Source organism: Priapulus caudatus, unplaced genomic scaffold, assembly GCF_000485595.1.
Source record: "Priapulus caudatus unplaced genomic scaffold, Priapulus_caudatus-5.0.1 Scaffold183, whole genome shotgun sequence".
NCBI classification, from domain to species: domain Eukaryota; kingdom Metazoa; phylum Priapulida; class Priapulimorpha; order Priapulimorphida; family Priapulidae; genus Priapulus; species Priapulus caudatus.
In genome coordinates this window covers 586,928-614,528 of record NW_014577244.1, presented here as the reverse complement: position 1 = coordinate 614,528, position 27,601 = coordinate 586,928, and the positions used below count along the sequence as shown (strand labels likewise).

At 42.6% G+C, this 27,601-nt stretch overlaps 1 protein-coding gene across 1 annotated transcript in view; it reads left to right on the top strand.

The window, feature by feature from the left end:
- The first annotated feature begins 348 nt into the window (after positions 1-348).
- Positions 349-27,601, top strand: part of LOC106806863 (atrial natriuretic peptide receptor 1-like) — a 35,978-nt gene continuing 8,725 nt past the window's right edge. The window contains exons 1-18 of the mRNA XM_014808998.1: positions 349-530; positions 1,114-1,235; positions 1,922-2,030; positions 2,680-2,773; positions 13,291-13,426; positions 13,611-13,735; positions 14,010-14,133; positions 14,627-14,708; positions 15,499-15,604; positions 15,885-16,073; positions 17,322-17,505; positions 17,783-17,886; positions 18,732-18,974; positions 19,417-19,547; positions 22,914-22,981; positions 24,846-24,947; positions 25,227-25,345; positions 27,413-27,484. Coding sequence (XP_014664484.1) covers positions 349-530; positions 1,114-1,235; positions 1,922-2,030; positions 2,680-2,773; positions 13,291-13,426; positions 13,611-13,735; positions 14,010-14,133; positions 14,627-14,708; positions 15,499-15,604; positions 15,885-16,073; positions 17,322-17,505; positions 17,783-17,886; positions 18,732-18,974; positions 19,417-19,547; positions 22,914-22,981; positions 24,846-24,947; positions 25,227-25,345; positions 27,413-27,484 — 2,292 coding nt within the window. The remainder of the gene's footprint in view (positions 531-1,113; positions 1,236-1,921; positions 2,031-2,679; positions 2,774-13,290; positions 13,427-13,610; positions 13,736-14,009; positions 14,134-14,626; positions 14,709-15,498; positions 15,605-15,884; positions 16,074-17,321; positions 17,506-17,782; positions 17,887-18,731; positions 18,975-19,416; positions 19,548-22,913; positions 22,982-24,845; positions 24,948-25,226; positions 25,346-27,412; positions 27,485-27,601) is intronic.

Sequence of the window (27,601 nt, the reverse complement as noted above, 5' to 3'; positions counted from 1 at the left end):
GGATTACTATACTGACTGACAGTGGCGTGGCAACATCGGGTAGAGCAGACTCATATATCTATGCAAGTCACTGCACTGGCTCTTGCTTAACTGGAATATGGGGCATATGAACAGTTAAAAAAAGGAGATGAAAATAGTAGTACATGAAAAATAAGGATGGAGGAAAGAAGCCCCACCTTCCGCTTCTGGCAGCTGATTCAGGAACTGTAATTGCTAAGATTTGCTTTTGTTCGATCACATCGAGAGAGAAACTTTGAGTAGTGCCTGCGAGAGATGGTTCCTTGGTGTCACACCACTCACCGACAAACCATCGCCAGAGGACTATGGGTGGAGGAAAGTTGCAACTTGATGGATACCACTGGACTGATCTACCTGAAGCGGCCAAGGCTTGTCGAGAGCTTCTCCGTTGTGGATGTAAAGTTTTGCCTCTATGCACAAGGAAAGGTAGATGCCATGAAGCTGGACTTGGGTGTACTACAATGTGTTCATGTGAAGGATATTATGACTTTCAATTTGATGCTTGAGCTCATGTATCCAAACTGACTACTACAATAGACTTTTTTTATATCATGTTTGAACAAAGGGTTGTTTATGTTTAATGCTAATGGGAGAATTTTAGTATTAAATATTTACCATATAAAATTGTTGTTACTTTCTACATACATAGGATTTATCATTCACTGAAATATTATCGGAGAAGTAGCACCCTGTTGAAATGTGATATAGAGCAAGAAATAATATTAAGATAATTTAGTTTTTTGGTCGAATTAACACCTAAATCTTCACAATCTTCACGTGACAACTCTTAACAAATCGTGGCATTTTGCCGTAAATACATCGTAATAACTCGTAATAAATTAATCCGTAATAAACCGTAATTAGCTCGTAATAACACGTAAATCGCTTGTAAAAGTAGCCAAATCGTAAGGATCCGTGTACTTTTACGAATTGTGCGATCCGTAAAGACTCGTAAGAAAAATCCGTGTATGTGAAGGGATTATTACCTATACAAATTATAATTTACCTCTCTGGCGTAAGTGGCACGACGCACGTGAGCAATATTTGTAATGGACAGGCGTCATATAGCGACCAGTAATGTTTGGCAAACGCGAGGCTGACGGCGGCCGGATTCACCGTCAGACAGCACATCCACCTGAGAACCGACAACATGAAACGTCGCGTGACCGACGACGAGATTGCCGACGTCGTGCGCGCCATGGCGGATGACGGTCGAGGTGCGTGCGACGCGCGCAGCTTGTTCTGCTTGCATCTATGACAAATACGACATACGCATATACGCTCTCCTATGACACTATTTGTCATAGGAAGATTCTTCCTACCTACCGGTGGCGATTCTTCCTACTGACAAATACTGGCGAGTCAACTTCGTTTCGCTTTACAGCTGAAATTCACTGCTTGCGTTTATAATAGCGCGCCTAAACTCCTATGATGCGCACACCACATACAACAATATTTGTCATAGGAAGAATTTTCCTATGACAAATATATAGTGTCATAGGAGAGGGTATAATTATGCGTATGTCGTATTTGTCATAGATGCTAGCAGAACATGTTGATATTCACGTCACTTTGATGTTCGATTTTATTATGTGTGTTTGTGACAAAGCTTGGACGACACCTTTGTCGTTTTCCGAGCGGTCGGGTTTGCAGTGTTTTTTGTTGTTAATAATTTAGCGACTTTAGTTACCAGCTTTTCGCACAAACTAGTCTGTTTTATAACGTTTCGTAACGCAAGGAACGAACGGGTATATTTTTAACCAGATATATCAACGCCACGCGTGTCTATTTGTGGAAATAAACGTTGATGTGTTTTGCTCATTTAGGCCGTCTAAGTGCTTAGCACCTACGCGACTGAAAAAGTACACCTCGCAGTATGTAAATGGCTAAAACTTTTTTCTAGTACTGCTACTCTGCCTTGAGACGGCTTCATACGAGTCCGAGAGTAGGGTTTTAGTAGAAGCCCACCGTATAGGTCTGCGAAGTGACGAGTACACATTCATCATCCCAAGGTATAGCTGAGAATGAATATGCACGGGCGGAAGGCTACGAGGGTTTTCGCTTGGGGGTAGGAATCGCTTAAAAGTCCGGAGATGGGACAGGGCATAACCGGATAGTGTATTCAATGATGATGGAGATAATAATATGTAAGAAGGTGCATGTCGAATAGTTTAGCCTGTTCTGCTATCATCTATGACAAATACGACATACGCATATACGCTTTCCTCTGACACTATTTGTCATAGGAAGATTCTTCCTATGACAAATATTGTTGTATGTGTTGTGCGCATCACAGGAGTTTAGAAGCGCTATTATGAACGCAAGCAGTAAATTTCAGCTGTAAAGCGGAACGAAGTTAACTCGCCAATATTTGTCATATGAAGAATTGTTCTATGACAAATAGTGTCATAGGAGAGCGTATATGCGTATGTCGTATTTGTCATAGGAAGATTCTTCCTATGACAAATAGTGTCATAGGAGAGCGTATATGCGTATGTCGTATTTGTCATAGATGCAAGCAGAAGAAGTTGTATAGTTAATGATACATCGGGTACGTTTATATTGCATTTATAGAAGAAGTTTTATAGAACAACCCACTTGCACAAAATGCTCCACATAGACCCGTTAATAATATCGACTAAATGTGTTTCTTCGTGATAGAATGATGGCGCAGAATGCTGAGGATTTGCATCCGTGGACAATTAACGGAACTGTGAATGCTACGGTGCTAGCCGCCTACGAGCCAGCCTTAGAGGTAATAAACGCGTCTTCAATTATTACTTGCAAAATCATATGCTGCCTACAGGCTACATGCTGACACCTTGTCAATATATCCCATGTAGAGATAACTGGCCAGTAATAAATCATAACAATAGATTATAACACAACTGTTGATTCAGTAGATGATGCAGAATGGGACTTAAACGCGGCAATTTTCCCGTTATGTAGAACATCTAAGCAGCTTTATCTTCAGGAAACAGTTTCTATTATTTATTTAATTTAGAAAAAATTGACTTGGTATAGCAGTCTAATGCGTCAGTGCATGCGTAACAAGATATATTGTGACAAATAAGCACATGAATTTCTACGTTTGATTGTCCCGTGACGACCGAGAAGCGATGCGAGAGAGACAACGAGCACAGCGTCTTTGCAAAGCGATGAAATTAGAATTGTTGTTGCCGATGCGTTCGCTCTCGGCGGCAATTAACGTATGGCTGTCGGCCACTAGTATATTAGAGTTCGGCGTAATGAATCGAGGCGGCAGTCGCCGTACGTGGTTAATAAGCATTATACGGTTGGTGCTCTTTGATGCGGAATGCCGTAATAAGACAGCGCGTATACCTGGCTCGCTGCACCCGCGCGCCCCTTCCCTCATCAAAGCTGCTCAACGCACTCACTGCACACACGCGCGCTCACTGCGAAAACACCGCCGCCGACGACGACGTTGACGACGGGATCACAAAGTCGGCAAGTGTCACGAAATGTCTAAAATCGTCGCCGAGGCACCAGCTGGTCGACTTGACGACGCCGTATCGGTGGGAGCAGGGCGAGCAGAGCGCCCCCGTGTGGCAAATAGCAGCAGCGAGACCCCCTCACGGTGATTAGCAGTCGAGACGCAATTTCCCGATAGGCGGCGAAAAGAATGGGTGATAATTTCGAGCGGCGCTTTGTCGCAGAGAGAAGGAGAGACCGGTATTATTCATGCTCGCGCCCGGGAAGCTGCCGAATTCATTAAGAGCGAGCTATCACCACTGTGCTGCCGCTGCTGCGTCGGCGGCGGCTGTCGCTGCTGCTGCTGCTGATAATGACGATGATGATGCTACTGCTACTGCTGTTGCTGCTGTTGCTGCTGCTATTACTGTTGCTGCTGTTACTGTTGCTGTTGTTGTTGCTGCTGCTGCTGCTGCTGCGACGGCGGCGGCGGCTGCTGCTGCTGATGATGATGATGCTACTACAACTGTTGCTGTTGCTACTGTTGGTGGTGATGGTGGTGGTGCTGCTGCTTCTGTTGTTGTTGTTACTGCTGCTATTGTTGTTTGTTGCTGTTGCTGTTGCTGCTGTTGTATCTGCTGCCGCTGACAATGTCTGTACGTCATCGTCTTGATTGTGCGGGACAATTAGCGGTGCCTTACTGTGATTATGTAGTTCGCGGATTACTGCGATGATGATCGAGTGCGACGGAATGCGTACTGTATCATGTTATCAAGAGCATATAAAGAAGGCCTTCTTTATATGCTCTTGATGTTATGTCTATAATATGCATGTGTGTGTGCGTACGCGTGTGTGTGCGCGCGTACGTGTGCTGGTGCGTGTGCGACTGCCTGTGCGAGTGTGTACATGTGCATGTGCATGGGCGCGGGCGTGTATATAGTGTGTATATGCGCCTGTGCATCAACGCGATATTCTGCTTACCGCCGGGCAAATGAATTCCTCGTAATTCTGCCATCGTTGGCTGCCGCCATCGTTAGTCACGTGACAACCAACTTATCACTTCGCATTTTGAGATATTCGTCTGAGGACACGACTAACTAACAAACTAACTAATTAACTAACTAACTAACTAACTAACTAACTAACTAACTAACTAACTAACTAACTAACTAACTAACTAACTAACTAACTAACTAACCAACCAACTAACTAACTAACTAACTAACTAACTAACTAACTAACCAACCAACCAATCAATCAATCAACCAACCAACCAACCGACCAACCAATCAACCAACCCACAGGCACTTGAAGCGTTTCAATAAAATATAATGCTAACTAAATACGAAATCTATATTATTAGTACAAAATTCTTAATGTGTAATCTCTCTATATTAGTGTAAGCGTGCAACAGTCGCGCCGCGAGAGCAATGGCACCCGGTAATGCAGTGGTTGGAAACTATCGGCGGTGTAGCCGTAGGTGAAAAAGAGTAGGCCTAGCTAGTATAGTATAGAAACATTAAGAATTTTGTACTAATAATATAGATTTCGTATTTAGTTAGCATTATATTTTATTGAAACGCTTCAAGTGCCTGTGAACCAACCAACCACGTAAGTAGGCCTAAGTAAGTAAGTAACTAATTTACCATAATTTCAAAAAATGCACGAACCTAGACCCTAGCCTGCAAAAACATAAATGTACATTTAATGTAATTTATTATCAGGCAAAAATACGAAACAGTTGCTTAGAGAGAGTATAACCTTACGTCGGTGGGAATGATAATATGGTCATATTCGATATATAATTGATGAATTTCCACCTATAATATTATAGGTAAAGCTCGCTGTTATGTACAACAAGGCGCTTCAGAATTTCCAGACTCGTGTTTCTACACGGATGTCCGAGCCTCCGTGGAACTACGGTGGACCACCTCTGCCGGTGAGCAGCAGAGCACTGGCAGTTCCAACAAATCAGTAAAAATAAAAACAATGTATAATAAATCTTATTGCACCACTAATAACTCTTCTATGATTGACATAATACATAATCCAATACTATGTATGGTGAGTACGCAGCTTAGTGCAGAGAGTCAGCATTCGCGCCGACGTTAGGCTTTTCTTTTGCAGTTTGGAGTTGTTTACCGCAGATAGGAGAGTTATTAGTGGTGCAATAAGATTTATTATACATTATTTTTATTTTTACTGATTTGTTGGAACTGCCAGTGCGGCAGAGCTGTTTGCTTTCATTCACGCTCTGTCCAATTTCCAATCTTCAGCAATCAATGCGCTCGCGTGGAAGCAGTCAGGGATTACTCTAGCCAGTAAGTGGCGCAACATGCCAGGTTGCCCTCTTTCACCCTCTCGCTAACAGGTCCCCTTTTATAGTGGCAAAGAGCGGATGATATTTTCTACTTGTTGGCTTATCAATGCTGAGGAAATACATCCGAAAAATCACTTGTAGTGTTCCTGTGTAATTATTGTGACTCGTTGTCATTAGTGGACAGAACATCGTTGTCTTTAAACACTACTCTTCTCTCTATAGAGGAAAACATCAAAAGTGAAAAATATAAAGTAGAAGCTTTTGTACAATGATGTGCCAGTAAATAGTTGTCGCAAGGATGCAGTTGCAGCCCCTGTGGCTTTTGATAATGAATACTTTCCCACATTTTGCCATTTTCTGTATTCTTCATACCACACCATTGGATAGTCTGGTTTAAGTGTGACTGCAGATCGCCTTAGTGGATTGACTCACAAAGACATTATTCTTATGGAATCTTACCCCAGAGACTCCTCATTCTAAGAAGACAAACTGGAAGGGATTCCTGCAATATACCTACAAACGCATATGCCACAGTAACAAATAGAGAAATACTGTTTTTATGAATTGTGAAAAAAGTTTTGCGTAATGTCGATTTGTCCCACTATTCTAGTATAGAGCAAAAGTTGATTTTTTACTCAAGTTTTAATGGATAATTCTCAGTCAACATTGCATTCACAAAAGTTTGATCGTTACATACCTATGTTTATGTTTGAATGTTATTATTCTAAAACCATTTACAAAATGTTTAGCTTTTTTCTGTTAAGCCTTGGCATGTTGACAGTCACCTGGAAATTAATGAAATCATTGAAAAACAAAGGGAATTTTTCCCCCGCAAATAATCAGGAAAGTTAGAAACACAACAATTTTGTGCTTGCTTTGTCAATATTTTTTTTGAAAATCGCACTTTTTTTATTGCATGTGACTCAGGTACTGCTGACTCAGTACCTTGTATATATATATAGTACACATATAATATTTATTTATTTATTTATCTTTTACATGATTCTGACATCGAATGGATTTTCAAAACTAAAATAAAAATAACCCACAAGGTGTTTTCGTCGCATACACCACTATACACTTTGATATTCATGTTAAATAACCAAGATCTCAAACTCTAACTGCGCTTGGAAAACTAGTTGCAGCGTATATGATGCGCATTCTGAGTCACAAGTGAGTCGAATCCCGTGTCATACACAATGGTCGATCGACTCACCGATGCCATATAGCGCCATTTACCGCGAAGTAGTAGCAATTACCGACAAGACCAATCTAACCTTCTAAATCGCATTCTCGAGCGTCGCGCACGAGGGATCTATGCCTGCGTGGCCATGACGTGAATTAGTGCAGCTTCGGTGCCGAATTTTGACAGAAAAAAATCTAAAAAAGCTTTTTCTGAAGGAGCCGAAATTGTGCAGTATTGCGGTGAACAATTTGCGGACGGTTACTTGTGTATGCGCCCATTTTATTGGATTTAAGCTGCGAGAAAAGAAAAACTATTTCGGCCTTTCGACCGGTAATGCACAAATTTGTATGCTCGTTGCCGCGTCGTAAGGTTGCATAGGCGGCAAACTATAAAATCAGGCAACAAATTAATTATTTTAACAATTTCACGTTTGTACTTGCCTATATACTGCTGTGAGTGGAAAAAATATGCTCAGGAAACGTTCAGTTCAAAGCTTTCAGACTACAAAGCGCTGAAGAGTGTCGGGTCGAATGTTATAAAGGGGTTAGTTTGCCGTTCTGCAGCGATGTTGTGACGCGTCTCTTTGTTGCCGGTCAATGCGGTCGTTGGCCAAGGCGCTGAAGGTCAATAAAGCTGCCATGAATATTATGCTCAAGTTTTTTAATACTGCATGGGCAATCAGATAGATGACAATTTCCGTATATTGTGCCGCGAATAACAACTGCTACTCGGATTACTTGTTAATTCGTTCAAACGGGATCAAGACTGGACGAAAAATTATGTGGTATAAAGATTAAACTGCTGAACTAGGAGAGAGCGGCGCATCCGAAGACCTATTAATCATTTAACTAATCAATTAACTAGGACTATCTATTATTAAGTCTTAAATTTTTAAGACTATCTCATCTTGACATATTTTGGTAATGGAACTGTGGACAGGCTGACAGACTTGCGATCCCAGATTGGTGATGTCCAAGACAGATGACAAGCAAAAGGTTTGCCTTCGCGCACTGTGGACTGTCCTCACTTTGATGGTACTGAACGGAGAGACGCGACATTCGGAGAGACCTGCTAACGTCGGCTAGTGCTGATGTCTTTGTCTGAAGATGGGGAGCCGCCTTTCCTTGCTACACCGAGTACTTCAACACCAAATCAAGACTGCTGACGATATATCTAGTTCAGGAGCTTATAGACGGGATTCACCGCACTCATAGTCAGCATTCGAATAACATCTTAAAGATTTAAGCAACAAAGACATGATCCGAGAAAGTTTCGGTCCCAAATTAAATGCCTCGTCCTGTGTGGTGATACGTCCGGCAAGAAGTCGGTGACATACGACTATGCGTCCGACTATCTTAAATTGAACCAAAAAATACATCCAAACAGACTCAAATCTGAAAGCTATAAAGCGTTTTCTGTTTGTAAAGAGATCCAATTCTTGGCATTGTTGTGAGTGCTGATAAGTCTCCAACAGATCCTGGAACAATAAGAGCAGTGGCATGACTGGCCGTACGCACCACAATTGAGAAAGGTACGGTTGATTCTTCGGTTTCACTTCCTAATTTACGGAGATTTATTGCATGGCTATGCCCAGATGGGAGCAGTACTTTCATCGACTAGTGAGTCAAGCCATTGGAGACATCAGACAAGGAAGAAAGGTCTAATCTGTGGGTTTTATGGAATGTGGAGTCGGTGGATCACGCATGAATGCTTTCGACCCTATTGAAGACTTTGGGCATTTACCAGTGCCGACTTACCTTAACTAGGTATCCAATTTATCATCCATTTTATACTCGAAACTGACGCGTCCGCTAACAGGGAATATGGAGGGCGGTGCTTAGCCCAGCGTCAAAATGGCGCCGTCATTGTGTAATTGCTTTGGCGTACGCGCGCGGTTGAGGAAGGCGAGCGTACACGAAACAATATTGCTCCAAACGTCTAGAAATTAATAGCACTTAAAGGCGGTATCTGTAATAAGTTTTAGAGAATATCTCACCAATACGGAACTTTCACAGTGCTAAGCGATAACCAACCGCACTTAACCGTACCTGATGTTCAAACGAACATCGCTACCTGGCTATACGAGGCAGAGATGGCTGGCTGCCTTGTCCACGCATTTAACTTCTTCCATCCGAACTACAATACAGGAGATTAAGAAATGCTTAATGCCTGATGCTCTGTCCCGGGCAAGCAACCCGGAGCCCGTTGTCAGAAATAAAAATCAGTCTTAACATTAATTAAAATACTATAAATTTTTCGTAGACGCGTCGACAGCACTTTGTTTTCGTATTGCGCTGATGGAAGAATTCTGCTAACGATTTTTATCCAGAATGTAACTGTCGCAGCGTTCCTGTCGGCAAGGTCAAGACAAAGAAGTTAATGTTAAGACTAATGTTAAAGACTAATTTTGTCTTCTGACATACGGGTCTCTGACCTAAGGATGCCAAGGACGTACATGCTGTAGCTCACAAAAACCAGTCGATGATGAAAACCTGAGATTCCTGTCGATGTAACCCACGCACGCGCGCCTCCCTCTGCCGTAACACATGTATTGCAGAGTTATCGTTCCGGATGTGTTGTGAGGTGGAATATTAGCTATCGTTACCTCGATAATCACTAGAAGCGCTGTTTGCTAACATGCAGCGCCGTAATGCTGTAGTTGGAAAAGTTCATCGAGTACTGGTCGCCGAAAAGCAAGAAACCGAGTCTACATGTGAGGAAACTGGCAGCCTCCTCGGTTCAAACTGCTGTTTGGCGGCGTAATGGCCAAGACTAGGTAGGATCCTGATGGCGTCCTTTAACATGAAAGTTCACCGATCCTCTACTGCAAAAGACGGCCTGGTGAGACAGCTGACCTACTGACGCTCAGAGTTTGCTTATACTAGCAGAGCTTCTTGGCAGATAGTGGTCTCTTCGCATCCGTAATATGTATCTGAGGTGTCTGTACCTAGTGTAGATGGCACTGTACCTTCAGAACGCATTTAATGAACCAGTGATGTGGACTGCAGTTTAAACACCTGCTCTGGTCCACACTTTTCGAACATCTGACTTAGTGTTGAAGGACCTAAATTCTCGGTGCCTGGAAGGACATAATATTATGTAGCTGAGTAGTTCACAAGGACATTGGACGCTGGAAAATCTGTAAACAGTTGCTGAGCAGACTTGCGATCCAGGTTGGTAATGGTCGCAGGTAGCATGTCATAGCCAAAAAGTTGCACTTCCGCTGTGGACCTGTCTCACTTTGATGGTACTCGAACAGAGAGACGCGGACATCGATACGAATTAAAGATGGTAATTAAACACAATCATGAATTTGGCAGCAATACTGGCCACATCACCGCGCTCCCTTTATATCAACGATACCCAAAACCAACTTCTGTATACCGTTAACGCGTTAACAGCATCAAGCGTGCATTATATGATGTCGTGTGCGTGTGCCCTCAGGCACGCTGCTGGCGAATAATGTAACAATCGACAAACACATCAGTCAGCATCATGTCAGCAATGCTGCTGTCTCAATTATGAAGCTCTCAGCCGTCCTCCTCTCCTACCTCCTCCTCCTCCTCCTCTTCTCCTCACTTTTTTCTCCGTCATCCTCCCCATGTAACATGTGATTGAAGTGGGAAGTCCCATCAGCATGGGCTGCGCAGGATTCTGTGTGGCCTGCGTGCGTGCGGGGGAGGGAGGCGAGATTGTGAAGTGAGGAGAACGATTGACTGTGATTCAACATTTACATAAGACCAAAATTAGATTTCATATTCAATAATTGAGTCGCGTGCCATATATCTCAGTAAAAAGTACGGAATTTAGGAGGGTGATGTGACTTGAATGTATCTTCAAGTGCCGATTTTGGAGATGTATTTTTCGGCTTCCCGAGATCTGCTGTGTCCATCTGTCTCTCCTCCTCTCTCTCGACCCAAACATCTCTCCTCTCTCTCTCATCTCCTCTCTCTCTCTCTCTCTCTCTCTCTCTCTCGTCCTCTCTTCTGCTTTCTTCTCTCGTTTCGCCTTCGGCTCTCCATCGCTTCCTCTCATCTCTCGCTCTCGTCTCTCATTCTCTCTGTCTCTGTCTGTCTCTCTCATGTCTCCTCTCTCCCCTCTTCTCCTTTGTCCTCATCTCTCTCTCTCTCTCTCTCCGTCCTCCGACTCTTTCTGCTCTTCTCCATCCTCTCTCTCTTTCTCTCTCCATCTCTTTCTCTCAGCTCTCTCTCTCTCATGATGAAGTTTGGCGAGTCGTGACTTATCCTCATGCCACCACGTCCGCGCAGCATCAAGTGGAATCTCCAACCTTGCCAGGAGACGGCAAGGCATAGATATTGGCAATATGGATATATGGCAATAGATATTGTTCTTAAATTGCAGTGTGAAGCATTTTCGTTTCTGTAACAGTTCGCGGTGTTTTTCGCAGAGCAGGGCAGCGAGCGCAAAACAGTCGCAGTTAAAATTAAGGATTTTAAAAAATCGAAAGCGGTGCTTTGCAAGATGGAAGGTGTAAATTTTGGTGCTAGCTACAGCTTCATGACCCTAGTCTGCTGATTGAATTGGTGAATTAGAGAATGAATGGAACGAGTATTACACATTATACACATGTGTTATATGATTTATGGGCTTCTGCTGTTACGTGACTCTGTGCGTCGGACTCTGCCGCCATGATACAGAACCGCGGTATAACGGGGTTTTTCGAGGTTAGTTTTTTCGTGAGGGAATTGTAGGCTTGGTACTATATTTTACCGTTTTTAGTTTTCAAAAGCTAAGCGTTCTGCGTTAAAGTCTAGTAGGTTATTTACTTGCGTTTTTTGCAGTAGTTTATCACACAAATTGTGCGTGGGAGGCCATTTAAGTCAATAATGCCTTCGTTTATCTACGCATGTTTTTGAGTTTTCTCCGATCCGATTAGTGTGTAAATATACCATGTGTATACTGTTCCGAGCACGTTCGACACACACGAAACACGTGTCTGTCTTTGTTTGACACATACTAGGTATAGCACTGTCGACACAAACGAAACACGTGTCTGTCTTTGTTTGACACATACTAGGTATAGCCACTGTTGCGACAACACACGAAACACGCTGTCTGTCTTTGTTTACGCACATACTAGTATAGCCACTGTTCGACACAACACGAAACACGTGTCTGTCTTTGTTTGACACATACTAGGTATAGGCCACTGTTCGACAAACTCGAAACACGTGTCTGTCTTGTTTGACACATACTAGGTATAGCCACTGTTCGACCAGCCACGAAATACGTGTCTGTCTTTGTTTGACACATACTAGGTATAGGCCATCTGTTCGACACAAAACGAAACACGTGTCTGTCTTTGTTTGAAACATACTAGGTATAGTCATTGTTCGACACACACGAAACACGCGTGAACCATTGCTCCCAGCTTCTGTTGTTTGCTGTTACCATCCTAGGTATAGCCACTGTTCGACACAGCACGAAACACGTGTCTGTCTTTGTTTACAACATACTAGGTATAGCCACTGTTTCAAACAGCACGAAATACGTGTCTGTCTTTGTTTACCACATACTAGGTATAGCACACTGTTCAAACACAACGAAACACGTGTCTGTCTTTGTTTGACACATACTAGGTATAGCCACTGTTCGACACACACGAAACACGTGTCTGTCTTTGTTTGACACATACTAGGTATAGCACTATTCGACAACGACACGAAACACGTGTCTGTCTTTGTTTGACACATACTAGGTATAGTCCCACTGTTCGACAAACACGAAACACGTGTCTGTCTTTGTTTGACACATACTAGGTATAGCCACTGTTCGACACACACGAAACACGTGTCTGTCTTTGTTTGACACATACTAGGTATAGCCACTGTTCGACACAAACGAAACACGTGTCTGTCTTTGTTTGAAACATACTAGGTATAGCCACTGTTCGACAAACACGAAACACGTGTCTGTCTTTGTTTTGACACATACTAGTATAGCCACTGTTCGACAGACACACGGAAACACGTGTCTGTCTTTGTTTGACACATACTAGGTATAGCACTGTTCGACACACACGAAACACGTGTCTGTCTTGTTTGACACATACTAGGTATAGCCACTGTTTCGACACACACGAACAAGTGTCTGTCTTTTGTTTGACACATACTAGGTATAGCCACTGTTCGACACACACACGAAACACGTGTCTGTCTTTGTTTGACACATACTAAGTATAGCCACTGTTCGACACACGAGACGAGCTGAGATACACGAACCCAATCCTTGCGTTTTATATAGCCGCTCGTAGAACAGATTGAATCGTACCTTACATCGTACACTGACCATGTAATTGCATCCGACAACTCAGGCTAATAGGTACTCGCCGTTCTTACACGATGCCGCCTACCTGTACTTCTTGGCCGTCAATACGTCACGTGACAGCAGAGCGGATCTCCGGAACGGTCGTGATCTCGTTAAGAAAATGGTCGACCTTGAATTTCAAGGTTAGCACAAATTTATACATACATATCTGCAGATGTAGCGCGAGCCGTAAGCACTACACTAACGATATTCGATTATTGGAAAATCGCGACAACTTTGTAGGTATTTTTCTGCTTCAAGATGACTGCACAGGACTAATGCCATTGTTAGCGGACCAATTTGAGTTTGAATTGTGTAAACTTGCAGGTATGACAGGGCGCGTCAAGGTGGACGAGAGAGGTGATAGACGCCCTGATCTCTATATCAGAGGCACGGTGAACAAGTACCAAACGATCCTAGCTATTGCTGAATCTAGTAAGCCACAGGATCAGGTAGGTCTGCGCGCGTGCGTGTGTACACAATAGTGCGCGCGTGTCTCTGTAAACGTAGGAGTGTTCGCGTTAGTATGCGTATGCGCACGTACGTTCAAGAGCTATATGTTAATGTTTTTGTTTTTAGATAAGATATCTATAGACAAGTTGATTTATCCTTGTTTAAACATATTCGGTTCCAGCATATTCCCATCGTTGATTTTCTTTTTTTTACTCTATTATTCTTGGTGACTTATTTCTACAATCTTTATATTCTTATATGCGTTAACTTCAGATTTTCTCCATGATAAACTTTGACGCATTCTGGGCAGAGAGAACGCCATCTGGTGGTCCGATTACTGACCATCCACTTTGTGGTTTCCGCAATGAGCTATGCGAACCCGAAGAAAATAACCAGCGTACGTAATGCAGTTTCCTGTTTTACCGCATCTCGATCATTCCTCTAAACATTTTAGCGAATTTATAATCAAGCAATGGGGACATTTAAAATCAATTCAAGTTTTATGGCCACTGTGAATTGCGTTCACAGCCGCTAGAGCATAGTCCCCTGACATTTAAAACGACTGCGTATTTGTTGGACACCCGTAGCGTCCAGGGATACGTTATAAGATAATAGCGTATATAATCGAGAAAGTGTATGAAGTAACACAGTTATCCGTGCATCTTGAAACAGAAATCGTGGTCTCAGCAAACTTAAGTGCATTGTCGCCAACCTAATTTTGTCACATGCAATCGCGGTGTGTTGTAACATGCGCAGTGTTAGCAAAGCTGAAAACAAATTCGCACGGAAAGCACTTGAACGCTATCAACAATGATTCTCGCAAAATTGAATTTATTGCGCCAAACGGTTCGCAACTACTATAATTGATTGAATTCGCTGTTGCTTTTTAGTTATGCACGTTATTATTGGAGTTAGTACGGGCGTCCCGGTACTGCTTGCTATCGTAGGATGGATAGTGAACTACCTCGTCGGGTAAGTACAGGCGAAATAAGCCTGGTTAAATGAGATAGTCCTGAAGACTATAGATCGAGAACCGGGAACGCTACTGGGGCAAGAGTAAATAGATGCGAAAGAAGGCTTGAGCTGATAACATACATACAACTTACATAATTACACCTATACATATGAAATGTGAAAACTGTGGGAATTAAAACATTTTTAGAAGATAAATAACCAAAGTCGTTTCACTTCTTACCAGATAAAAAGTTTATTCGTTATAGAATCGTACAATAATGTACTACGAAAGAATGACAACGTTATAACGAGAATGGTCTGAATTACGTTTTAGCGCGCAGATGTGGGGGGGGGATAATAGCAGGCGATGTAGTATAGATAGTTAACATGGCTATGTTGTCCTAAACAATACTAGTAATTTTTTTTATTAATCTACAGACTATGGAAATATGCTTATGGAATTGCGCACTTTTCACGGTTAAATTCTAAATTATATTATCAATCCTGTTCTTCTACTCATTGTAAACAAAAACACTTGCGAAGTACAATTTCCATTACAAGCGTTACTTTTGCAGTTCCAATATATTTAAAACTAGTTTAAACGCATCTCGACCAGGTGATCGCACACATAGTAGTTACATTTCATGTAAAAAGTACTATTTATTTAAACAAATGTTTGAAGGCCCCATAAAAGGTTGACATTGTTTGAAAAATGTTGTCATTTGTCGCTGTTGGAAAATTGAAGTCACGATAAGCAGCCTCACGTTCCCATTGTGTTTTCTGTTTACGCTGCGCTGGTTGCTCGTAGCAAGCGGATGTTGCAAAGGGAGCTAGATAGGATGCTGTGGAAAATCTCTAGTGAGGACATCGAGTTGGTTAACTTGAATCGATCCGCGGGCGTTTCTATCAGCCAGGTGAGTAGGAGCGGTAAGCCACTATCACTCACGGAATATATCCTACTGTAAATGACCATATTTAGAACTGCTTACTGACCGGAAATGTGATGCTTTATTACTGTGCCTTTTTGCACATTGGTTATCTTTTCGGATGATAAGTCGAACACGGGCTGGGGATGAAGTCGATGATCCGTAGATTGTAGCTGGACAGCAGCCTAGAAATTGAGATATTGCGGATTTGAGATATAGCGCTAATGATAAATATTCCTTTTATCGCGCTGCGCTCGTGTTCGAACAGTTGAGCACGTCGTCGCACTTCCAGATGGGCAAAATAATGGCGGCCTCGAGGCGGTACTCTATGTATCCCCAGAACAGCGACAGCCTGTCCAGCTGCATCGCCCTGCACAAGGGGGTGCTGGTGGCTGCAACGAAACTAGGACAGGAGCGTATCATCATTAATCGCGAGGACCTGTTGTTGTTGAGAGAGGTAATTAAGGGTGAAAGAGACATGGGGAACAAATCAGGTTTTTTTCAGCTACGAACACTCCCCGGGTATAAGAGATGGCCCTGTGAAAATTGCATCCAGATCGCTTGGGCGGTTTGGCCGCCTATAGGGAAGATACATACATAGATACATACATAGATACATAGATACATACGAACTCAAATATATATTAGATATACACATATATATTTATTTATTTATTTATTTACATGATTCTGACATCTGAATGATTTTCAAAACTAAATAAAAATACCCACAGTGTTTCGTCGCATACACAATATACACTTTATATTCATGTTAAATAACCACAGATTCAAACTCTATACTGCGCTTGAAACTATTGCCAGCTATATGATGCGCATTTCTACAAAGTAGTCGAATCCCGTTTCATACACAAAAATGGTCGATCGATCACCATGCCTATACGCCATTTACCGGAATAGTACAATTACACGACAAGACCAATCTAACTTCTAATGCATTCTAGACGTCCACGAGGGATCTATCCTGCGTGCATAATGCAAATTAGTGCACTCTAGTGCCGAATTTTACAGAAAAAAAATCAAAAAAGCTTTTTCTAGGGAGCAAATTGTGCAGTTTGCGGTGAACAATTTGCGGAGGGTTACTGTTGTATGCCCCCTTTATTGGATTAAGCTGCGAGAAAAGAAAAAACTATTTGCCATTTCGACCGGTAATGCACAAATTGTATGCCTTGCCTCGAAGTTTCAAGCGGCAAACATAAAATCAGGCAAAAATGAATTATTTTAACATTTCACGTTTGTACTTGCCTATATATTGTGTGATGGGAAAAATATTGCTCAGGAAAACGTTCATTCAAAGCTTTCAGACTACAAAGTGAAAGTGTCGGGTCGAATGTTTAAAACAGCGTTTAGTTTTGCCGTTCTGCAGCGATGTTGTGACGCGTCTCTTGTTGCCATGCGGTGTTGCCAAGCGCTGAAGGTCATGAAAGCTGCATAATATTATGCTCAATTTTTATACTGCATGGCAATTAATAATACAATTTCGTATATTGTGCCCGAATAACAACTGTAACCGGATTACTTTAATTAGTTCAACGGATCAACGGACAAAAATTATGGTACTGAACAGGAGAGACGCGACATCGAAGACCTATTTAATCATTTAACTATCAATTAACTAGGACTATCTATTATTAATCTAATTAAGACTATCTATCTGACATATTTGGTAATGGAAATCTGTGAACAGGCTGACAGACTTGCGATCCAGATTGGTGATGGTCCAGGAGATGACAAGCCAAAAGGTTGCCTTCCGCCTGTGGACCTGTCTCACTTTGATGGTACTGAACAGGAGAGACGCGACATCGAAGACCTGCTACGTCGCTATGCTGATGTCTTTCTGAAAGATGGGGAGCCCCTTTCTGCTACACCGAGTATTCAACACCAAATCAAGACTACTGACGATATATCTATCCAGGAGCCTTATAGACGGATTCCACCCCAGCTCATAGTCAGCATTCGAAAACATCTTAAAGATTTAATGAACAAAGACATTATCCGAGAAAGTTCGTCCAATTATGCCTCGTTTGTGGTGATCGTCCGGAAGAAGTCCGGTGACATACGACTATGCGTCGACTATCGTAAATTGAACCAAAAAATACTCCAACAGACTCAAACTGAAAGCTAAAAAGCGTTTCCTGTTTTGTAAAGAGATCCAATTTCTTGGGCATTTTGTGAGTGCTGATAAAGTCTCCACAGATCCTGGAACAATAAGAGCAGTGGCAGACTGGCCAGTACCCACCACATTGAAGAAGGTACGTTGATTCTTAGGTTTCACTTCCTATTATAGGAGATTTATTCATGGCTATGCCCAGATGGCGACAGTACTTCATCGACTAGTGAGTCAAGCCATGGAGACACAGAAAGGAAGAAGGTCTAAGTCTGTGGGTTTTACTGGAATGTGGAGTCGGGATCACCAGAATGCTTTCGACCTATTGAAGACTGCATTTACCAGTGCCGACTTACTTAACTAGGTCATCCATATTTTAGCATCCCTTTTATACTCGAAACTGACGCGTCCCTACAGGGAATAGGAGCGGTGCTTAGCCAGCGTCAAAATGGCCGTCATTGTGTAATTGCTTTGCTAGCCGCGGGTTGAGGAAGGCTGAGCGTAACCCGAAACAATATTGCTCCAAACGTCTAGAATTAATAGCACTTAAGGGGGCGGTATGTAATAAGTTTAGAGAATATCTACAATATGGAACTTTCACAGTCCTAACAGATAACAACCCACTTACCTACCTGATGTCAAAGAACACGCTACCTGCTATAGAGCAGAGATGGGCTGCTGCCTTGTCAGCATTTAACTTCTCCATCCGATACATACGAGGGAGAAAGAATGCTAATGCTGATGCTCTGTCCCGGCAAGAAACCCGGAGCCCGTTGTCAGAAATAAAATCAGTCTTAACATTAATTAAACACTAAAATTTTCTCGTAGACCGTCGACAGCACTTTGTTTCGTATTGCGTTGAAGAAGTCTGCTACGATTTTTTATTCAGGTAACTTCGCAGCGTTCCTGTCGCCGGTCTAAGACAAAAAGTTAATGTTAAGACTAATGTTAAGACTAATTTTGTTTCTGACAACGGGTCTCTGACCCTAGGATGCCAAGGACGTACATGCTGTACTCACAAAAACCAGCGAGATGACAACTGTTCCTGTCGAAGTAAAGACGGCTCTGGTAGAACAGGTGCAGAGTTATCGTGTCCCGGATGTGTGTGAGGTGGAAATAGCTACTCCGTTACCCTCGATATCACTAGACGCTGTTGCTAACATGCAGCGCCGTAATGCTGTAGTTGGAAAAGTTCTCGAGTACTGGTCCCAAGGCAAGAAACCGAGTCTACATGTGAGGAAACTGGCAGCTCCTCGGGTTAAACTGCTGTTGCGGCAATGGCCGAGACTAGGTAGGTCTGATGGCGTCCTTTACATGAAAGTGCACGACCCTCTACTGCGAAGACGGCCTGTGAGACACTGACTACTACGTCGGAGTTTGTTAGACTAGCAGAGCTCTTGGAGATAGTGGTCCCTTCGCATAGTATATGTGATCTGAGGGTGACTGTACCTAGTGTAGATGGCACTGCACTCTTAGAACCATTTATGAAACCAGTGAATGGTGGACTGCAGTTAACACCTGCTCTGGTATATGTGGTGAAGGCCCAAAGCGTGTTACGGCTGTGAACTTTTCGAACTCTGACTTAGTGTTGAAACCTAATTCTCGTGTTGGAAGGACATAATATTATGTAGCTGAGTAGGTTCACAAGGACATTGGGGTGGAAATCTGTGAACAGGCTGACAGACTTGCGATCCAGGTTGGTAATGGTCCATGTGATGATAAGCCAAAAAGTTGCCTTCCGCCTGTGGACCTGTCTCACTTTGATGGTACTGAACAGGAGAGACGCGACATCGATACCGATAAGATGTAACTAAACACAATCATGAATTTTGGCACAGTACTGCCACATCCACCCTCCCTTTATATCAACGATAACCTAAAACCAACTTCTGTAACCGTTAACCGTTAACAGCATCAGCGTGATGTATATGTCGTGGCGTGTGCCTCAGGCACGCTGCTGCGATAATGAACAACGACAAACACAATCAGCAGCAGCATGTCAGCAACGCTGCTGCCTCAATTAGAAGCTCTCAGCCTCCTCCTCCTCCTCCTCCTCCTCCTCCTCTTCCTCCTCCTCTTTCTCCTCCTCCTCCTCCTCCATTAACATGTATTAATGGGAAGTCCATCAGCAGGCTGCGCAGGATCTGTGTGGCTGCGTGCGTGCGGGGGGAGGGAGGAGAGTGAGTGAGGAGAAAGATTGACTGTGATTCAATCAATTTACAGACAAATTAGATTTTCATAATTCAAAATTGAGTCGCGTGCCATATATTCAGTAAGAGAGATGCAGTAGGAAGTTTATGGAGGGGTAGGATGTGACTTGACTGTTCTTCAATGCCGAATTTTGAGATGTATTTTTCGGCTTCCCGAGATCTGCTGTCGTCCATGCTGTCTCTCCTCCTCTCTCTCGACCCTAAACTCTCTCTCTCTCTCGTCTCTCTCCTCTCCTCGTCTCTCCTCTCTCTGTTCTCTCTCTTTCGTCCTCTCTTCTCGCTCTCTCTTCTCTCGATCCTTCTCCTTCGCTTCTCCATCGCTTCCCGTCTTGCTCTCTCGTCTCTCGTCTCTCCATTCTCGTCTCTTTCTGTCTCTCTCGTCGTCCTCTCTCCTCCTGGCTTCTCCTTTGTCCCATCTCTCTCTCTCTCTCTCTCCTCTCGATCTTTCTCTCTTCTCCATCGTTTCTCTTCTGCCTCATCTCTTTTTTTCGCTCTCCTCTCTCTCATTATGAAGTCTTGCGAGTCGTGACTTAATCCTCAATGCCCACCATCGTCCGGCGCAGCATCAAGTGACGATCTCCACCTTGCACCAAGGAACGGCAAGCAATAGATTTGTTGCAATAGAATATATTGCAATAGACTATTGTATCTTAAATTCAGCAGTGTAAAGCATTTTCCGTTTCTGTCCAGTTCGCCGGTGGTTTTCGCAAGAGCTAGCGGCACGAGCGCAAAAAACAGTCGCAGTTAAAATTAAGGATTTAAACATCGAAAGCTGGTGCTTGCAAGATGGCCAAGTGTCAATCTTTGGTGGCTTAGCCTACAGCTTCAATGAGCCCTAGTCTGGCTGATTGAACTTGGTGAATTATAAATCCGAATGGAACGATTATTACACATTATACGACATGTGTTAAAGTGATATCCATGGCTCTGCCGTGTTAACGTGACTTGCGCGACTCTTGCGCTCATGATACCACGAATCGCGCGTCTAAACGGGTTTTTCGAGTATCTTCTTTCGTTGAGGGAATTGTAGCGCTCTTGAGTACCATCATTTTTTACCGTTTTATTTTTAAAGCTAACGTTCGGTTAAAGTCTAGTGAGTTATTTACTTGCGTTTTTGCAGTAGTTTATCACAAAAACGTGCGTGGGAAGGCCATCTTTAAGTGCCAATAATGCCTTCGTGTTATCTACGCAATGTTTTGAGTTTTCCGATCCGATTAGTTGTAATATATCCATGTGTAATATACTGTTCCGAGCACGTTCGACACACACGAAACACGTGTCTGTCTTTGTTTGACACATACTAGGTATAGCCACGTTCGACACAAACGAAACACGTGTCTGTCTTTGTTTGACACCATACTAGGTATAGCCACTGTTAACACACACCGAACACACGTGTCTGTCTTTGTTTACCACATACTAGGTATAGCCACTGTTCGACACAGCAACCGAAACACGTGTCTGTCTTTGTTTGACACATACTAGGTATAGCCACTGTTCGACAAACTCGAAACACTGTGTCTTGCTTTGACACATACTAGGTATAGCCACCCACTGTTCGATCACACACGAAATACTGTCTGTCTTTGTTTGACACATACTAGGTATAGCCACTGTTCGACACACAAACGAAACACGTGTCTGTCTTTGTTGAAACATACTAGGTATACGTCATTGTTCAACACACACAGCGAACACACGTGTCTTCTTTGTTTGTACACATACTAGTATAGCCCACTGTTCGACAACACACGAAACACGTTCCTGTCTTTGTTTACACATACTAGGTATAGCCACCTGTTTCGACACAGCACGAAATACGTGTCTGTCTTTGTTTACCACATACTAGTATAGCACTGTTCAAACACAGACGAAACACGTGTCTGTCTTTGTTTGACACATACTAGGTATAGCCACTGTTCGACAACAGACGAAACACGTGTCTGTCTTTGTTTACACATACTAGTATAGCCACTATTCGACACAGACACGAAACACGTGTCTGTCTTTGTTTGACACATACTAGATATAGCCACTGTTCCGAACAAACACGAAACACGTGTCTGTCTTTGTTTGACACATAGTACTAGGTATAGCCACTGTTCGACACACACGAAACACGTGTCTGTCTTTGTTTGACACATACTAGGTATAGCCACGTGTCGACACACACGAAACACGTGTCTGTCTTTGTTTGACACATACTAGGTATAGCCACTGTTCGACACACACGAAACACGTGTCTGTCTTGTTTGACACCATACTAGGTATAGCCACTGTCGACAGCACACGAAACACGTGTCTGTGTTTTGTTTGACACATACTAGTATACGCACTGTTCAACACACACGAAACAGCGTGTCTGTCTTTGTTTGACACATACTAGTATAGCCACTGTTCGACCACACAAACACCGTGTCTGCTTTGTTTGACACACTACTAGTATACGCCACTGTTCGAACAACACAAACAAGTTGTTCTGTCTTTGTTTGACACATACTAAGTATAGCCACGTTCGAGCACACGAGACGATCTGAGATACACCGAACCCAATCCTTCGTTTCATATAGCCGCTCGTAGAACAGATTGAATTCGTACTTACATCGTACACTGACCATGTAATTGCATCCGAACAACTCAGCTAATAGGTTACTCGCCGTTCTACAACGATGCGCCTCCTGTACTTCTGCCGTCAATACATCACGTGACAGCAGAGCGATCTCCGGAACGGTCGTGATCTCGTTAAGAAAATGGTCGACCTTGAATTTCAAGGTTAGCAACAAATTTATTCATAAATATCTGCAGGATGTAGCGCGAGCCGTAAGCACTACACTAACGATATTCGATCATTGGAAAATCGCGAGACAACTTGTAGGTATTTTTCTGCTTCAAGATGACTGCACAGGACTAATGCCATATGTTTAGCGGACCAAATTTGAGTTTGAATTGTGTAAACTTGCAGGTATGACAGACGCGTCAAGGTGGACCGAGAGGTGATAGACGCCCTGATCTCTATATCACAGAGGCACGGTGAACAAGTACCAAACGATCCTAGCTATTGCTGAATCTAGTAAGCCCACAGGATCAGGTAGGTCTGCGCGCCGTGCCGCGTGTACACAATATGTGCGCGCGTGTCTCTGTAAACGTAGAGTGTTCGCGTTAGTAATGCGTATGCGCGACGTACGTGCACAGAGCTATATGTTAATGGTTTTTTGTTTTTAGATAAGAATCTCCTGATAAGATATCTATAGACAAGTTTGATTTATACCTGTTTTAAACATATTCGCTTCCAGCATATTCCGATCGTTGCTATTTTCTTTTTTTTTGTACTCTATTATTCTTGGTGACTTATTTCTACAATATTAATATTCTTATATGCGTTTAACTTCAGATTTTCTCCATGATAAACTTTGACGCATTTCTGGGCAGAGAGAACGCCATCTGTAGTCCGATTACTGACCATCCACCTTTGTGGTTTCCGCAATGAGCTATGGCGAACCCGAAGAAAATAACGCAGCGTAGCGTAATCGCAGTTTCCTGTTTTACCGCATCTCGATCATTCCTCTTAAACATTTTATCGAATTTATAATCAAGCAATGGGGACATTTTAAAATCAATTCAAGTTTTATGGCCAGTGTGAATTGCGTTCACAGCCGCTAGAGCATAGTCCCCCTGACATTTAAAACGACTGGCGTATTTGTTGGACACCGCGTAGCGTCAGGGATACGTTATAAGATAATAGCGAATATAATCGAGAAAGTGTATGAAGTAACACAGTTATCTGTGGCATCTTGAAACAGAAATCGTGGTCTCAGCAAAACTTAAGTGCATTGTCGCCAACGCTAATTTTGTCACCATGCAATCGCGGTGTGTTGTAACATGGCGCTATGTTAGCAAAGCTGAAATACAAATTCGCACGAAAGCACTTGAACGCTATCAACAATGATCTCTCGCAAAATGGAATTTATTGCGCCAAACGGTTCGCAACTACTATAAATTGATTGAATTCGCTGTTGCGTTTTATATGACACGTTATATTGGAGTTAGTACGGGCGTCCCGGTAACTCGCTTTGCTATCGTAGGAATGGATAGTGAACTACCTCGTCGGGTAAGTCAGGCGAAATAAGCCTGGTTAAATGAGATAGTCCTGAAGACTATAGATCGAGAAGCGGGAAGCTACTGGGGCAAGAAGTAAATAGATGCGGAAAGAAGCTTGAGCTGATAACATGCATACAACTTACATAATTACACCTATACATATGAAATGTGAAAACTGTGGGAATAAAACATTTTTAGAAAGATAAATAACCAAAGTCTTTCACTTCTTACCAGATAAAAAGTTTATTCGTTATAGAATCATACAATAATTTACTACGAAATAATGACAACGTTATAACAGAATGGTCTGAATTACGTTTTAGCGCGCAAGGGGGGGGGGGATAATAGCAGGCGATGTAGTATAGATAGTTAACATGGCTATGTTGTCCTAAACACATACTAGTAATTTTTTTTATTAATCTACAGACTATGGAAATATGCTTATGGCTTTGCGCCACTTTTCACGGTTAAATTCTAAATTATATTATCAATCCTGTTCTTCTACTCATTGTAAACAAAAACACTTGCGAAGTACAATTTCCATTACAAGCGTTTACTTTTGCAGTTCCAATATATTTAAACCTAGTTTAAACGCATCTCGACCAGGTGATCGCACACATAGTAGTTACATTTCATGTAAAACGTACTATTTATTTAAACAAATGTTTGAAGCCCCATAAAAGGTTGACATTGTTTCAAAAAATTTGTCATTTGTCGTTGTTGGAAAATTGAAGTCACGATAAGCAGGCCTCACGTTCCCATTGTGTTTCTGTTTACGCTGCGCTGTTGCTCGTAGCAGCGGATGTTGCAAAGGGAGCTAATAGGATGCTGTGGAAAATCTCTAGTGAGGACATCGAGTTGGTTAACTTGAATCGATCCGCGGCGTTTTATCAGCCAGGTGAGTAGGAGCGTAAGCCACTATCACTCACGAATATATCCTACTGTAAATGACCATATTTAGAACGTGCTTACTGACCGGAAATGTGATGCTTTATTACTGTGCCTTTTTGCACATTGGTTATCTTTTCGGATGATAAGTCGAACACGGGCTGGGGATGAAGTCGATGATCCGTAGATTGTAGCTGGACAGCAGCCTAGAAATTGAGATATTGCGGATTTGAGAATAGCGCTAATGATAAATATTCCTTTTATGCGCGCTGCGCTCGTGTTCGAACAGTTGAGCACGTCGTCGCACTTCCGGATGGGCAAAATAATGGCGGCCTCGAGGCGGTACTCTATGTATCCCCAGAACAGCGAGAGCCTGTCCAGCTGCATCGCCCTGCACAAGGGGTGGGGGTGCGCAACGAAACTAGGACAGGAGCGTATCATCATTAATCGCGAGACCTGTTGTTGTTGAGAGAGGTAATTAAGGGTGAAAGAGACATGGGAACAAAGGATAGGAATATATATATATATATATATATATATATATTATAAATATATATATATATGTGTGTGTGTGTGTGTGTGTGTGTTGTGTGTTGTGTGTGGTGTGTGTGGTGTGTGTGTGTGTTTGTATGTGTGTGTGTGCGCGTGCGTGCGTGCGTGCGTGCGTGCGTGTGGCGTGTGTGTGTGTGTGTGTGCGTGTGCGTGTGCGTGTGCGTGTGTGTGCGTGTGCGTGCGTGCTTACGTGCGTGCGTGGTGCGTGCGTGTGTGTGTGTGCGAGGCGGGGAGAGGGAGAAGAGAGATGGCGAGACGGAATTCGGACGATGACTGAGAGAGCGAGTGAGACAGAGAGGTTATTATGAACGATAAACCTATAATCGACCCGTCCTACAATATAGCGCATTAAGCTTTTAAAGTTTGCTATTAAGAAGATATAAATTATTAAATAATATACATCCCTTCTCGATGCAATAAACGAACCATTTGCGAATAATTGACGAATTTTTATATCGAAAATATTTTTGCTTAATACGTTATTCAATTCGTTATTTACCTGTGACGCTTGAACGACGTCACCAGATGAAAAACCTGCACCACGAGAACCTAGTGACATTTCTCGGCGCATGCGTAGAGCCATCATTTCAGCTTGTTCTCACCGTATACTGCAAGAAAGGAAGTCTAGAGGTGCCTTATCAATTCCTATCGTTTCTAATTAAGCAACCGATGGCATGAAAAACATTAAAATTCGCACCTATTAAGTTTCTTATTATTTACGTGCTTGAGATCATATGTCTTTCAATTCAGCAATAGGGGCAATAGAGGTGTCGTTATCTTTAACACGGTGTTTGTACTTCGGCATGATACTAGATTGCAACAGTATTTTCAATGATGTGTATCGATTGCATACAATATACAATATATATTATATATTTATTGTATATAATTATTAGATACAATATAGTTTGTAGCAATAAAACGTTTCCGCGTCCAAAAAATGCCGAAACATGAAAACGTGCGTAAAACTGAAGCGCCAATTTATGTGCTCTCTGCTGCCGATTACTATAATGTGTTATTAAGCCTAAAGCAGACCTGCGATTTTTGGTTGCTCGTCGCTGCAAACTGCAACCGCAAGCGATCGGTCGATGTGTCGCCGCGTGTGCGCACACATGCGATTTCGAAGCAATTCTATAACAATTTTGGAGCGATTGGGAGCGACGAGTCGCTCAAAATCAAATCAGTTTGATTTCTTGCAACTCGTCGCGAGCGACCAGAATCGCTACGGGTTGCAGTTCCACGTTCCCGCAGACGTAGCGATTTTACAGCCATTTTTACAGCGATTCCAGAATCGCTGTCGAGTTGCATGAAAAGGTCGCCGGTCTGCACTAGGCTTAAAGCCTAGCGCACACACCCGAGCAAAACGGGAAATTTTGTTTTCCAGCGTTTCGCGTTCTGCTCGGTGAGCAAGCGCACACACGCCACCCGACACAGCACACAGCTGAGCAAAACATACAGAAACACTGCGTACGGCGCCGCTGTAACATATCTAAAAAAACGCTATCAAAAATAGCCATCTAATGGACATCCAATTTTGTGTGTCATTTTGTGTGTCAACCAATATCCTTTAAAATATCACATGACACACAAAATTGGATGTCTATTAGATGGCTATTTTTTATGTCATGTGGCAGCGGCGATGTACGCAGTGTTTCTGTATGTTTTGCTCAGCTGTGTGCTGTGTCGGATGGCGTGTGTGCGCTTGCTCGCCGAGCAGAACGCGAAACGCTGGAAAACAAAATTTCCCGTTTTGCTCGGGTGTGTGCGCTAGGCTTTAATGAAGCTATTAAATATGATGCCGACGTGAGCGTGCAGTCGCAGTAAACTAAACGGAAAAGATAAATAATGAGATTTAGCTATTAAATTCACTTTAATAAGTGGACTAGTTGTCAGTAGTAAACGTGATTGTACGTTTTGCTGCAGAATATACTGAATAACTTCGACATCAATCTTGATTGGATGTTCAAGCTTTCCTTCATCGCCGACATCGCCAATGTAAGCTCATGAAATCGACGATATAAATTTACAAGAATATATAGGCCTATATATATATATATATCCTTATAAATTTATATATATATATATATATATATATCCTAGTATGTATGTGTG